Consider the following 15,789-nt stretch of genomic DNA (forward strand, 5'->3'; position numbering starts at 1 on the left):
AGAGTCTACAGCACACCACAGCACACGCTATCTTCCAGTGACTTCAGGATGCAAATGATAACCAGGAAGTACTAAAATATGTGAAAATCTAACCATAATTATATAACTTAATAGAATATTCTACTTCTGGTTGTATCTTTATATACACAAATCCACTTTTATTGTGATTTCAAACAAGATTATTGGAATGTATCATTGGTAGAGAATTGCTCTAAGTTTTTTCTTCTATACTGGTAGTTAATGGTGTCCCTCGAGCATAGACAAATGGAGAGAATAGATATTCTGAAGACTATATGAAAGGTAAACGTTGCATATTTCCTTTATTATTTATCATTTATGATAGTTTCTTTTCCATGATTTTTATCACTTTCATTCATTCTATGCAAAACATTTTCTTCTACTTTGAAAACAAACTTTCAGTATACTCATTCTCTTTCCTAAATTTATATGCTGATAAATACATGTATGAAGTTTTCTATTTTAATACACTCAAGTATAAGTACCTTTTCCTTATTTGTGAGTGATTTCTTCCATATTTTAGCAAATAAGTCTCTTAAAATTTGTATTTATATATTATTTTATTTCTTCTTTCATTCATTTTGCTTATTTAAAACTGATATGTGAGAATCTCACTGATTACTACTTAAAACATCCCTTCCTTATGAGTGGCAAAGAGGTCCACTACATCTGAAATGGAAAATTAAGGGAGATAATGAGGCTTCACAAGGGTGGCATTAATGTATGTGAACTGAAGCTCAAAGAAGTTGAAAAGCATTAATGGAGCTCCAGTGACCAAATGATCAATGACCAATGACAACCAATGAGTGCTGAGTGTCAGGGGGTTTTGATCAGTTTGTAAATATCATGTAATATCTAAGAGCACAGCAAAACTTCATGAAAATAAACAAGTCTCATATGCACAATTTTATGTCAACTTGACACACAAATCGTAAGTCACTAACCTGACTGCTCTTAAAGTTCATTGATGTTATTCTCAAAATTCAATGAGGAAATCTTAATCTGTTGTATTAACAAAGTTTAGTTAAGGTATGTTTTGTATTTTATTACCCAAGAGTACATAAACAGAAACCTCACTTTCAAATGTTCACTATAATTATTTGTTGTTTTACTGAAGTTTCCTGATAGGTTATGTCATGATTGCCCAATTGAATTTGAAATTCTCTCCCAACAAAGAATACATAAATTTCATCGACACAGATATGCTTTACTTCTCTTAAAAACCTTTCTTACAGCTGACTTAACGGCTTTATTTCTCAGGCTGTAGATCATTGGATTGAATGTTGGTGGAACTACTGTATACATAACAGTGAGTAAAATGTCCAACACAGTTGGAGAGTCCGAATGAGATTTTAAGTACTCCAAGCCACCTGTACAAATGAATAACAAGACAACAGTGAGGTGGGGAAGGCAAGTGGAAAAAGCCTTAGCTCTGCCCTCAGCAGATGGCATCCTCAGCACAGAAGAAAATATATGCATATAGGAAAATCCAATAAAAATAAAACAAAGAAATGCCGCCAAAGACAGGAATGCAGTGACACCAACCTCACTGATATAGTCATTAGAACAGGAGAGTTTCAGGATCTGGGGGACATCACAGAAGAACTGGTGAATGATGCGGGGGCCACAGAAGCGGATGGAGAAAGTAGCTCCCGTATGCATGACTCCAGAGATGGCCCCACTGACCCAGACGCCGGCGACTCCATGGACACAGGTTCTGACATCCATGATGATGTCATAGCGCAGGGGAAGGCAGATGGCCACGTAGCGATCATAGGACATCAGCGTGAGCATGGCCATCTCAGTAGCTGCACAGAGGGTGAACACAAAGCATTGCAAAACACATTGCCAGAAGGAAATGTTTCCTCTGTGCAAGAAAGAGTTGTAGATGAACCTTGGGACAGTCACAGAAATATAGCAGAGATCCAGAAAGGAGAGATGCTTCAGGAAGAAATACATGGGGGACTGGAGACTGTCATCCAGGGAAGTGGTGGTGATGATGAGCATGTTGCCAGCTAAAGCCAACAAGTAGAGAACGAGGAACAGACAAGCATAGAAGATTTCTAGCTCAGGCTTGCCAGAAAACCCCATGAGGAGAAACCCACTTGTAGTGAAATTAGCCATGGTCCATTAGCTTCTTAAGGATGTTGGTTGCAAATCACAGGCCCTTCATGGATGCAGTACTGCCCAAATTCTCTAGAGTTGTAAGACAATGGTAAATTAAACAAACTGATAAATTAAATATTAACTTTAAGTATTTTTATCATAAATTGAAAATGTTAAGTATGTGATTGTACCTAACAACTAATCATTATGTAAAAGTAACACTTGTATTAACCATAATCACAATTAACCAAAATCTTTAAAAATGACTAAAGAAAAGCTTTGAAATTTATTCTGAAAATAAAATTACCTGTCCAATGTAATTTTTCTTATGTATACTTAATATAATCTATAATAATGTAGGCTGGAGCGATAGCACAGCAGGTAGGACATTTGCCTTGCATGCAGCCGACCTGGGTTTGATTTCTCCATCCCTCTTGGAGAGCCCAGCAAGCAACCAAGAATATCCAGCCTGCAAGGCAGAGCCTGGCAAACTACCCTTGGTGTATTTGATATGCCAAAAACAGTAACAACAAGCCTCACAATGGAGAAATTTCTGGTGCCTGTTCAAACAAATCGATGAACAATGGGACAACAGTGCTACAGTGCTTTAATAGTGTAGGATAACATTGGTATGTCCTTTCTTTCTCCCTTGCCACAGAGAATTTGGGCTTACTGAGTAATATCCATCACAATGCTCCTGAGGCACCCCCATTCCTCTGTTTATTGGAATATAGCTCTAAACATTTTAGGATAACAGTGGTATGCCTGTCTCCCTTGCCACAGGGAGTTTAGGGTTCTCACAGTGCTCCTAAGCCACTTATATTCCTCTGTCTTTATCTATAATTTCCTTTTCTGTGCTTTTCTTCCCCCACTGGTCTATCACCTGTGCCCCCTGATTGGACTCTGTTAACTTGTAAGGTCAGATTCTTCAGAAATCTCTGCTTTTATTTTGTGAGTGAAATACTGTGTTTCTCCTCTCCTTATGTCCTTTGCATAGTTACTTGAGAGCAATGTCCTTTTGTATAGACACAGGAAGACAGTTAATGCTATGGTTTTTTAACTTGGGAATTAATTGACTCCAAATAATATTCACTCCTGGGCATGTTTTCTCAACTTAAGCCTCAGTTGCCCTTAGTTCCTAGCACCCCAAAAGCAGGGCCCTGACAAGGGACTAGATGGACCCAGGGCAAGTTGTGAGCTACCCTGGCATTGAAATGGGCCAGGTCTAGTGCCATAATATTTAGCTATAAGTTAAGAATATGGTCACGGACAAATTCTGTCATGATCCAAAAAGTAACAACTGAATTAAGAGCCTGCTAGGGTCAGAAAAGACAAATCTTGCCGAAGCACTATGATCTGAGATCTGTGGTGAGATGTCCCAGGAGAGCCATACCATAAGCTTACTGTATCTTTTACTGTGTCCATACAAAATCACTAATATTAAGGAGCAGAATTAAGATGAATGTTTATATGGCTGTTGGACTAAGCAAAGGAGAAACAGCACCTAGAGATGGTATTTCGCCCTTAGGCGCATCATCTTGCTGGATGAGAATTTGTTTTAGGAGAAGCTTCCCCAGAGGGAAGGACTTTACATCTGTTGATTGTATGACTACACTTATGTGTAATTTGCTACCCCAACCTCCTCACGATTGGGGAGATAACTAAGGCTGATAGAATGGGAAAGACAGGAGAAGAATGAAGAAGCAGGATTCGAGGGAACAGGGAGAATCCAAGACAGGAATGAAGGAGCAGGATCCAAGGGATCAGAAGGAATGAAAGAGAATTGGGAGAAAGAGAATCAAGAGAGAAAAGAGATGAGCTTAGAATAAACTGCAATTTATACCAACCAACCTGGCCCTCGTTTCCTTCTTTGTCTGCCTGTTGCCATTGGCTGTCCCGGTAGGGAAGCGGTGTGAGACCACAGAGCGCAGGCGGCGAGAGAGAGGCTGAGGCTTTCATATTCATTTTTAATACACATAATAGGTTTTTATTTTAATAAAACACAGAATTATGAAGTTCTTAAGTATTTTGTATTTGATATATTACATACTTTTGTATATAAGATGCTCATAATCACTCAACAAATACAATTTTAACAGGAAAGTAATCTAAAACATATTTAATAACATAATCAAGTTTGTGCACATATTCTGAAAAACATCAGAATGTTAACAAAAGAGAAAATAGTTTGTAAATGAACATAAATAAGTTTACATCTAAACAGCACATTCATAGGGCATAATCCATATTTAAGAAAATTTGCTCAGGGCCCTGGATGTTTCACAGTGGTACAGTTTGTGTGAGGCCCTGAGATCAATTCTATGCACAAGCAAAAAGAAAAGAGAAAAGAGAAAACCAAATTCATTTAAAATTACTACAGCAGAGGCTGGACCAATAGAATAGCGGGTAGGGCGTTTGCCTTGTATGCGGCTGACCCAGGTTCGATTCCCAGCATCCCATATGCTCCCCCGAGCACCACCAGGAGTAATTCCTGAGTGCATGAGCCAGGAGTAACCCCTGTGCATAGCCCGGTGTGACCCAAAAAGAAAAAAAAATTACTACAGTAGTGAAAACAGACAAATCCTTAACTTCAAGTAACATAAGATTTTAGGACTCTTAGAAATGATTATAAGTAGCCAAAAGTATAATATCTTGGATATCAAAATACTAATTTTATAGGACAAAATGAACACTAAAAACTTAGAAGAAAATAAGACCATAATAAGCAATTAGCTCAGTGTAGAAAGTATATGATTATGTTTATGTTGATTCATGGGCTTTAACCCTATGTCAGACACACAAGAAAAAAAACAATCCCGCTTTTAGTTTTCAGCAAGAAAAATATTCCAATGATAAGATTATATTGATTTGAGCTGAATGCAGGTTTCTTGCATATGTTATATTGCAAATAATTATGCTGGGAAAGTGTTCAAGGCTGACCTGGATAAAGCAGCGTCTCCCAGAACACAAAATCACAGCACATATCAAATTTAAATTTTCTAGAAATCAATTCACCTTCTGTTTTTATTATTTGTATGTGTGTATATTACACAGGAGTCATAAAATAAGAGTTTAAATTAAACTAAAGCATTTTATATAGGACTCATACAAAAGCCTTTGAAGATAATGCTCCTTGACATCATAGTGACACATTTACTTACTTAGGCATTCTTCTCTGATTCTCCAACTCACCAGGTCAATTTTTGTAGCCTCTAGAAGGTTCTTCCATCTCTATATATCTGGGAATATACTGCTTAATTTTCTTGATGAAAGACAGCAAAAAGTACTTAATTTATATACATGGAAATGTTGCTCATTTATCCAAAAATCTTAGGCTTGATCAATAATTTATATGAAGATAAATGAGAAAATAGAATGAAAGGAAACTTGTTGTTTTAAGAAAGACCCAATTTGGAATGATGACTTCACTCCAAACTCACAAACCATGTGTACAACTTTCATTCAGCTCATGCCTTTGTATTCCTGAACTTGCAGAAAACCCTTACATTAAATAATGCCTTTTAGCCCATAGTTTCTAATACCGGTGACTACAGAAAGCAAATAGGAATTCTGAGGAAATTCAAGTTAATGAATAAAGATTAGGTTTGCACTATTTGAGCTCAAAGAAAGTAAAAAGAAAATAAATCTTCAAAAATGTATAGTTGATTAGATTTTATTAATTGAATACATTGGCCAAAAATTTATTTAAATTTTAAAGATTATAACTACAGGTTTTACATTTAAGTATGGGCTGGAGAGGGTATGTCGTTTGCCTTGCAGGTGGCTGACCTGGGTTCGATTCCTCTGTCCCTCTCGGAGAGCGCTGCAAGCTACTGAGAGTATCCCACCTGCATGGCAGAGCCTGGCAAGCTCCTTGTTGTTTATTTGATATGCAAAAAAAACAGCAACAACAAGTCTCAGGATGGAGATGTTACTGGTGCATGCTGGACCAAATCCATAAACAACGGGAAAACAGTGCTACAGTGGTACATTTAAGTGTTGAAAAATTAAATGTTTTGGGGCCAGCACAACACACTGATGGTTTGGATGTATGCAGCTAGATCCCTTAGCCATCATCCTACTGTCATTCTCTTTTTGGATAAAATTTTAAAATGCCTCTAGCTATCTACTTTCACTATGAATTCCAAATACTTAGAGTTTACTTAAATAAGTATTTTTGCACCGTGAACAATACCATCCACTGGAGGGCAGAGGCTGGGAGGGGAGTATTAAATCTAGAGGGTACAGATAGCTTTTTGGTTGCCATTGGGAGCAAGTTCTGTTTAGTTGAGTTTCGATTTCCAGGAGTTATTTTGTTCTGTGGAAAGATGTGCTGAGTCTTGTTTGCTTTTTCTTTCTGAAAAAAGATTGGCAAGCCAAATAGTTTTGGAATCTGTCTTTTAGGTGGATACTAATGATTTTGAAATATGATTAATCTTTCATGATGCACATATGAACATTACCAATTATTTTTGCTATTGATACTTAATCTTCATTTTTTAAAATGTGGACAATTTTTTAAAATTCATTCCACAATCCATTGCAGGATTTTTCTAAAATTTCCTGCTGTCAGAATTCCTTCTACCTCTTCCCAAGCAGAAGAAATCAGAAACCTGAAGTGATTGGATATTAAAAGTAGTCTGATCTCTCATCATACTCTGACAAATTTTGCCTGGAGTTATTTTTGTGCAATGAAATGTGTTATTTGCGTAGATGAAAATGTGGAAGAAAATAATGCCCACCATTATCAGTTCTTATATTCGTTTAATTTGAACAAGATGCCTGAACTTTCTGATGTGAAAGTATTACACAGGTTCGTCAATTAATTTTATGAACATAAGAAGAGAGCAAAAACAAATTCTGTCATTTAATGCATTCACACTGGATTACTTTTCATTTGTCTATGTTAAGAGAGGAATTCTAGGGATATAGGAATTCTGTTTCACTGATCATTCCAAAGAAGATGTTTACAATGTTCTCTTCCATATACCGAGTTTTCACTGATGATTCTTAGCTCATGCATTTCCTCTAATTTCTCAAGTCAAGGAGAGTGACATTTTATCTTATCTAGTCAAAAGTTTTACCTTTGAGGCATTCCATCGACTCTGTCTTTCTGGAACCTCAGAACTCACCAGATTACGATCAGGAGCCTCTTCCCTTGACATAAGGACAAGCGTCAGTGTGTGTGATTCACATAGTGAAGTTTGATCTCTGTAATGAACTGACCTCAGAAAAATATCTTCTGCAGAGAGAAAAATTAAGTCCATTTCAATCCTCCTTGGCCCCTAGAGGTTACACCATGGATTAGTCAGGAGCAGAGCTCCTGGCCTCTGGACATTTGGAACTCTTAATAAATTCCCTTGGGCCAGAACTTAAAATTATATGGATTTTGCTATGGATTATTCTGTTGGAACTGATATTATGACCATTGTAAATTATGTGAGTTTTCATTTTCTTTGTGTCATTAGAAAACTTTATTGAAAAGACTAATTTATATTTTTGATTCAGTTCTAAATCCATTTAAGTGGCTATTGTGAGAAATCACTTTGTACCTGAGTGCCCTAAGATATGGGCAGTGTCCTGGGTTGAACAAACTGACAGGAAACAGTGCTCCTAGGGTTTCTGTAGGAACATTGAGAGAGGGAATTGGTGTTAAAACACTGGTGCTGGGATTGGTGTTAAAACACTATCTGCCTAAAATTCACCATCAATAACTTTGTAAATCTCCTCGGGGTCCACTGCTGGCAGGAGGTGGGGGTCTCAGCAGGCCTTAGTTCAACTCTCAGGGAAGTAAACCTCAATTGAGGTCCCTTCCAGGCCAGGGTCTTCCACGGCCACCAGGAGACTGGTCCCACTTGTGCTTGGTAGGTCCTAGGGATGGGGATGCAGGCAGGCAGATAGGGAAGGCCCCTCTGGAGGCAATGGCAGAAAAGTATCCTGGGAGGTGTGAGCTGAAAGTAGACTATAGACCGAATATGATGGGCACTCAATAGCTCTATTGCAAACTAGAACACCCAAAAGGAGAGAGAACAAAAAAAAAAAAAGGAGAGAGAAAAAAAAAGGGAATGCCCTGCCCAAGAGGCAGGGTGGGGTGGTGGGGGATGGGGTGGGGGTGGTGGGAGGGATACTGGGAACATTGGTGGAGGTGAATGGGCCCTGGTGGAGGGATGGGTAAAGGATCACTGTATGAAAAGTTCATTAGTTTGTAACTGTACATCACAGTGATTCTCTAATAAAAAATTTGGAAGAAAAACAAAAACAAGAAAAGAAAAGTATCCCGGGAAGAGCCCTGAAGTTGCCAGGGTCTGATAAGACTCTCAGCAGAAAGCAGGACCCTGAGGAGGCTGGACCCCTACAGAAGGGGGAGCTTCAGCAGAGACAAGGGCAAATTAGGGACTTGAAAGAGATTTACCAGAAACTTCAAAGCTGTTCCTTTGACACAATACTTGCTCAACCCCCACCGCCCTCAGAAAACTCCACACTAAGAATATGCATATGAAAGCAGGTCCTTAAGGCCTTTTCAAGGCTTCTCTGTCTTTGGGGAGGCCCCACACACTCCTGGGTGCATTACTCCTCTATCCTCTGCCCCTTTCTCTCCCTCCTCTCCTTCAAAAAAACCTCCCAATAAAATCTATTTTACTTCACCTCTTGGACTGGAGCGATAGCACAACGGTTAGGCTTTCGCCTTTCACGCGGCCAACCCGTGTTCGATTCCTCCACCCCTCTCAAGAGAGCCGGCAAGCTACTGAGAGTATCCTGCCCGCACAGCAGAGCCTGGCAAGCTACACTTGTGTATTGGATATGCCAAAAACAGTAACAATAACGTTACTGGTGCCCGCTCGAACAAATCGATGAGCAATGGTATGACAGTGACAGTGACTTCACCTCTTGCCTGCTCCTGAAATTCTTTCCTGCGAGGTGAGACAAGAATCCTGAAAACCCGGGGTCAGGCCTGGGACTGGCCTCTCCTTTCCTGCTACGACCAAGTATGACTTATTTACATCTGTCTATATTCACTTTGATATTTTAAATTATTTATTTTAGTCTCCCCAAAATTGATTATTTAAATGTTCCTTTTTATGAATGACAAATACAGTATATCTGAAGAAGAAAAGTCAATGGCATAGTGAGGAACTTAAAAATGCTAGAAGCCAAGAAAGGTAAGTTGATATCATGAACCACAAACTGGCCAATGTACACTGAGTAAAGACTTAATAATAAATTCTTGAATATCAAGTAAAATCCAATATTAGGACATTAGAGAAATGAGAAGACAACTGCATAGCCAATGTTTGACGTTCTCCTGGCAGAAACAATCAGAAGAAAGTTTTATAAGGATTTAGGAAAACTCATTTCTTTCCAACAGCTTGCTTCATGGGGTGACATTTTAACTTACTGTCCAACAGGAGTAAGCCAACCTCTCTCTGAGAGCCAGAAAGACAGTACAAGGGGCGAGTGGCTTGCCTGGCACGGAAGCTGTCCTGGTTAGATCTCCAGCACCTCACACTGTGTCTGGACCACAGTCAAGGGTGACCCTTGGGCACAGAGCTAGGAGAAAGCCCTGAGCACTGCCAGGTGGGGCTCCAAGATCAAAACGAAACAAAGGAGTGAAATTTATGAGTTTATGTGTGTTAAAAATATTTTGTCAACCAGACACATATGGATACAACAGCCTTCCTATAAGACAGACTTCTACTATCATCAGATCTTTAATCCCTTGAGTGTGTTTTATGAATATCACTTGTCATCCCGTTGATCTTCGATTTGATTTTCTTCCTTTAAGATCCTTTCTTACAGCTGTTTTTATAGCTTTATTTCTCAGACTATAGATCACTGGGTTGAACGTTGGGGGAACAACCGTGTAGAGAATAGTCAGCAGAAGGTCCAGAGCAGTGGGAGTGTCAGAATGGGGCTTCAACAACTCAAGGGTACCAGTAGGAATAAATAAGATAACAACGATGAGATGGGGGAGGCAAGTGGAAAAACCTCCTCAGCAAGGAAGAGAATATGTTTGTGTAGGAGAAGGCAATGGAGATGACACAAAGAAATGCCAGCAAACATAGGAAGGCAGCGACACCAGCCTCGCCCACATACTCACTAGGGCAGGAGAGTTTCAGGAGCTGGGGGATATCACAGGAGAACTGGTGAACGATGCTGGGGCCACAGAAGTGGATGGAGAAAGTAGTTGCCACATGCAAAACGTTTTGAGGGGTCAAGCACACTGGCTGAGGCTCAGGTTTAACCCTGATTCCGCCCTCAGGGATCGTCCCAGGCATGAGGGGGGCCGCTCAGTGCCCAGAACAACCAGGGCCGCTGCGTGCAGAGCCAGAGCCTGACCTGCTGTGGCCTCTCTCCAGCCCCACGAGCTCACAAGTCTCATTCACCACAAACACGTATTCATAAATCTGAATTACATCTATTTCCTTATTCATCTTTCTGTTTGCATATCATTGAAACAACACTTGTTTTACTAAAGCCGGTTCAAAGTTTTGTCTTACTTGTAAGGGAAGAAATAGATGCTGATAGAGGGTGATGGAAGTGGGGACAGGAAGAAGAATTTTCTAAAGTTTTTTTTTTTTAACAAGTTCCTATATAAGACTTTTAATGTTTTCACAGAGACAGTGTTACTACCCCACATTCACCACTTAAGTACTAATTTATCTTTCCACTGCAGTCCATTAAATTAAAGGCCTTCATCATTTTAGCCAATTCCTGTCCCCCTGCACTTTGATGGACTAAAGGTTTGCTTCAGTTTGTTTCTTTATATACCAAAGATTATATACAAGTGGGGCTGGAGCGGTAGCGCAGCGGGTAGGGCGTTTGCCTTGCATGTAGCTGACCCGGGTTCGATTCCTCCGCCCCTCTCAGAGAACCCAGCAAGCTAGTGAGAGTATCCCGCCCGCACGGCAGAGCCTGGCAAACTACCCATGGCGTATTCAATATGCCAAAAACAATAACAAGTCTCACAATGGAGATGTTACTGGTGCCCACTACAGCAAATCTGTGAGCAATGGGATGACAGTGATACTTTTAAGGGAAAATTCGAAATTGTTTTTTTCCTTATTATATATTTTAGGAGTAAGGAGGCAGATTTCACTCATGCAAACTATAAATGAGCAAAGCATCTAAACTGGGGAAAGAAGAAATCCAACTCAGACCTCGTAAACCCATGTTGGTTAGGTGAAGGAAAGGGCAAGAAGTGTGGCAGGAAAGAGAGAGAGTCATTCTCGTAGTGTGGCCGCTAGGTCAGTAGGCATGTGCACAGAGAGGTGGGAAGCAATGCACCCGAGATGATAAACTACTGTAGACCAATGATGAGTCCATTAATTTAAATAGACTTATCACTTTCTTCATAACAAATACACATTGAGAACAGTCCACTGTGAATGCCTTGCAAGTAGCTGACCCCAGTTTGACTCCAGGCACCAGTTGGCTCCCTGAGCATGTTGGGTGCAGAACTGGCTTCATCCTGAGCACCCTGAGGGGAGCCCAGTAGTACCTGGCAACATGGGGCATGAGCACCCCCATATTCTTGGGTTCTCACTGCCCAGCTGGTAGGTGGAGTATCCCAGGGAGAGACTCCAGATCAAACACATAAAACAATGAAAATAGGGGCTGGAGCAATAGCACAGTGGGTAGGGCGTTTGCCTCACACACAGCCTACCCGGGTTCAATTCCCAGCATCCCATATAGTCCCTTGAGTACCACCAGGAGTAATTCTTGAGTGCAAAGCCAGGAGTAACCCCTGTGCATCACTAGGTGTAACCCCCAAAAGAAAAATATTTTTTCAAAGGCCAGAAGACACTACGGCAGTTAGGTCTGTACTATGCAAGCATCTGAGTCCATATCACATGATCTCCAAACATTGCTGAGTGGAGCTGGGGAGAGCCCCGAGCGTCAGTGACACGGCAGGGCAATCCCTGATCCGCAAGGCAAGAGCAGTGCCACCAGCCACACATCTCAGTACTGAGACACCAGCCCTAGTGGTCAGATATCTCCAGCAGTGTCCCCTGAGACACTTAAGCATCACTTAGGAGGTTCCCCCACAAGGAAATAAAAGTTTTCCCTCTTGCTTATTTTCTCAAAGCTTGAGAAATAATCTATCATTGCTTTAGAAACTACTTACTGGAGCTGTTACTCTCTCCCTTTTTCATTTGTGACTCAATCTGTCTTTCAAAAGAATTTCTGTGCATTCTATGGACAGCCACGTGGCCCAATTTGAAACTTCATCATTCATTGCACAAATTCTGATGAGGCTAGAAAGAAATAATGGAGGGTTATTTTGCACCTGTCATCATTGGCGTTGGTGTGATTTTTCTTACATTGGTCACTACCAAGGAATTACACTGAAAACATGCATCAAGCTGGACACAGATGCAGGTAACTTGGACTTTTTTTTTATTTCTCTCTTCCAAATTCTCCATTTTTGTTTCAATAATCTGAACTCGGGCTGGAGTGAAAGCACAATGGGTAGGACACTTGCCTTGCACACAGTCGACCCGGGTTTAATTCCTTTGTCCCTCTCCGAGAGCCCAGCAAGCTACCGAGAGTATCCCACCCGCACGGCAGAGTCTGGCAAGCTCCCCGTGGCATATCCAATATGCCAAACACAGTAATAACAATTCTCACAATGGAGATTTTACTGGTGCCCGCTTGAGCAAATTGATGAACAACAGGACGACAGTGCAGACAGTGCTAATCTGAACTCATACATTCCTTTGAAAAGTTTGCACCGCAGTCATTGATGGAACTTACATTAATCTATGTAATTTTTCTAACATATCAAGAAACTCATAAGAGTACACTCGGGTAATTCTTCCCCCAACATTATGACAAATTGTCAGTGTGGGCAGCTGGCACTTAGCCAAAGGTCCTGATATTTGCTATCTGTCTCTTTCAGTAAAATTAGCTTGTGGAGAGAAACAAATGAGTCCATCTCAATCCTACTTTGGCCACTAGAGGTTAGGTTTAATATTTGCATGGAGGAGCAGAGCTGCCGGGACCTTGGGAATTTGGGACTCTATAAACACCCAGGGGACTCAAACTTACAATTATATTGAGTTTTCTTGTAAAGCATGTATTAGTTGACCTGATCTAATGATCCCATAGTTATTTGGTGTTTTAGTTTTGTGTACATCAGAAAATATTATGGATAAATGTTTCTTTTTTAATATATATAGGAACATAAAATGTAAGTTAATTTAAATCTGATAAGTTAATGGGATATTAATAAAAGCTGATATTTTGATTATTAATAAAATAATTTGAAAAGGGTGAATATTAACATATTGCCACCTCCATCATTATAATCGCTGTAGCCAGTGATGGCAGGAAGCGCAGTCTTGGATATTTCCTGCCCCGGTACAGTTACTACAACCCCTTTTTAATAGAGAACACTGCGGCTTTAAGCCCATCACCTCTGCATTTTCAGTGGACATATGGAATGTTAAATCACAAACAAAAAAGGAGGTATTTTCTTAACTGAGTGTAGCAGGGAAACTCCTCACTCAAGGAAAAGGCTCTGCTTTTGTTTCAACAGATGATAACCCCACTAAGAAAATTTGGATCCCTTTGTGTCTCATCAGAAGTAGAATTCATCCACCTGATGTGGATCTCAGACCTCCAGAGACTCACAACCCTTCAAATTCCAGCTCTGATTCATCGCCAAACTGATTTCACCTGGAGGTCACAAGGAAAGAAGAGGAGCCAGCGTCAAGGACCTAGAGCAAAGGCCTCCAGCTCCTTACACATTTCATGAGGTGACATTAAGACCTTTCCTTATGCCCCTCTTTTACAGGTGTGGGTTGGACAACGCCGGGCCTCCATATTTTGAATTAACAATACTTTACTTTTACCCTTTCCTTGGAATTCACAGGTTCCTGACCGAGAAAGAAATGACTTTTACCAGGAACACCTCATTTATCTCTAGGATAACCATTTATATTGGAGCTTCCCTCTCTCTTTCTCTACTCACTGGCCTGGAGACCAAACCCCAACTGTCAAAGCCTCTGATAACTTTAAAAGTGTTTTTTCTCAAACATAAGCTAGGTTGCACATATGACTACCGAGGAAGCTGACCAGAGAATGGCTGCATTCCACTGCTGAAGTTCTCCTACCAGAAGTTGTGGTGCTCCTGTTCCAGTGCTCCCTGACTGATCCAGTGCTTCCTGATATTATCAGACTCCTAATAGCTGCTCCTTTGAGACTCTTTGCTGCAACCACTACTGGTGCTGTTACAGGAACAACTCTTCAGTTTTGATCCAGACACTTCATTTCTTCAAAATGGGACTAAGTGACTCTTATCATTGGTGACTCTCATCATACCTGATGTCCAGTGCAGGACAATTGGATGTTTTACTACAAGCACTGCTCTGGGTCCAGGCATGGACTGAAATCTTAGTACAACTAATGGGACTGTATTGTGATTTGAAATTGTGTTGTGATTGGGAATTGTTCTTCATTTTCAATTTTTGTGTTTTTGTAAAAAGGAAAAGGGGGATATGTAGGATAACATAGCCTCAGGTAGTTTAGGTTTATTGGGTTACTCCCATTACAGTGCTCCCATTCCTCTGTGTTTATTTGTAACTTCTTTCTTAGTGTTCTGTTGACTAGTAAATATTGTTTTTCTCTTCTCCTTGAGTCCTTTGCATAGTTTATTCAGAGCCAAGTCCTTTTTGTATGGACACAGGAAGACTTAGCAAATGCTTTGCTTTTGTAACCTGGGAGTCATTTGACTCTACATGATATTTTCCTCCTGGGCATCTGTTCTCTCAACCTAAGCCTCAGCTGCCCTTACTTTCTAGCACCCCCAAAAGCAGGGTCCTGACGAGGCACAGGAGGGACCCAGGGCAAGCGGTGAGTTGTGTGCTACCCTGGCATCGAGATGGGCCTGGCCAAAGTGCCTAATGCTTAACTATAAGTTAAGAGCTTGATCATGGACAAATGCTGTCATGATCCAAACAGTGATACTAGATTTGGACCCTGCTAGGGTTAGGAATGATTAATCTGGCCTGAGTGCTGTAGTCTGAGTCTGTGGCAAGATGTTGCCAGGAGAGCTGTCTCACAAGCCTCAATGTATCTCTTGCTATGTCCATACAAAAATAACTAGTATTCAGATGTGAATAAGTTCTTGGACTAAGGAAAGGAGAAAAACCTTTAGAGGTATCATGCCTGCTGACAGCCGGAAAGGGCTTTGGAACGCCCTTAGGTGTGTTCCCTTTGAACCTGATGGCCCAGGAAGGGCTTTCTTATGTTGATTTTGCTACCTGGCTGTGTGTAGCCTAAGGGCAAGGTGGGAGAGACAAGGAGAGATCCAGAGGGACAGTAGATCCAGAGAGAGGCTGGCACTAGGAGTGCGGGAGATGGGAAAGATGGAAGATTGAATAAACAGTAAGTAATCAACAACCAGCTTGGTCTTCGTTCTTCCTTCGCCTGTCCTTGACCAAAGGCCGGCCCTATCCAGCCCATTCACAGCGGTTCCAGAGCACTGAATGCGGGCGGTGAGACAGAGCCGCCCGGAGAGCCTGTGAGTGCACACGCCCCTTGGGATGCCTTAGTTTTTTACAACCCACACAAAAAAACTTATTATTATTACTAATAACATTTTTATTAATACCATTTTTATTAATACCATTAATCCCAATAAAATTTTACTCTGAATGAGGA

At 40.7% G+C, this 15,789-nt stretch overlaps 1 protein-coding gene across 1 annotated transcript; it reads right to left on the minus strand.

Annotated features, from left to right (window-relative positions):
* Positions 1 to 1,206: 1,206 nt before the first annotated feature.
* LOC129402394 (olfactory receptor 14J1-like) lies at positions 1,207 to 2,142 on the minus strand. The gene has a single exon (XM_055128875.1). It carries the CDS (start codon positions 2,140 to 2,142, stop codon positions 1,207 to 1,209), a length of 936 nt encoding a protein of 311 aa, XP_054984850.1.
* Between the last annotated feature and the right edge of the window lie 13,647 nt (positions 2,143 to 15,789).

Source organism: Sorex araneus, chromosome 2, assembly GCF_027595985.1.
Source record: "Sorex araneus isolate mSorAra2 chromosome 2, mSorAra2.pri, whole genome shotgun sequence".
NCBI classification, from domain to species: Eukaryota; Metazoa; Chordata; class Mammalia; order Eulipotyphla; family Soricidae; genus Sorex; species Sorex araneus.

Excerpts from the sequence above, each read along its gene's own strand:
- LOC129402394 (XM_055128875.1), bottom strand. The coding sequence starts at position 2,142 with ATGGCTAATTTCACTACAAGTGGGTTTCTCCTCATGGGGTTTTCTGGC.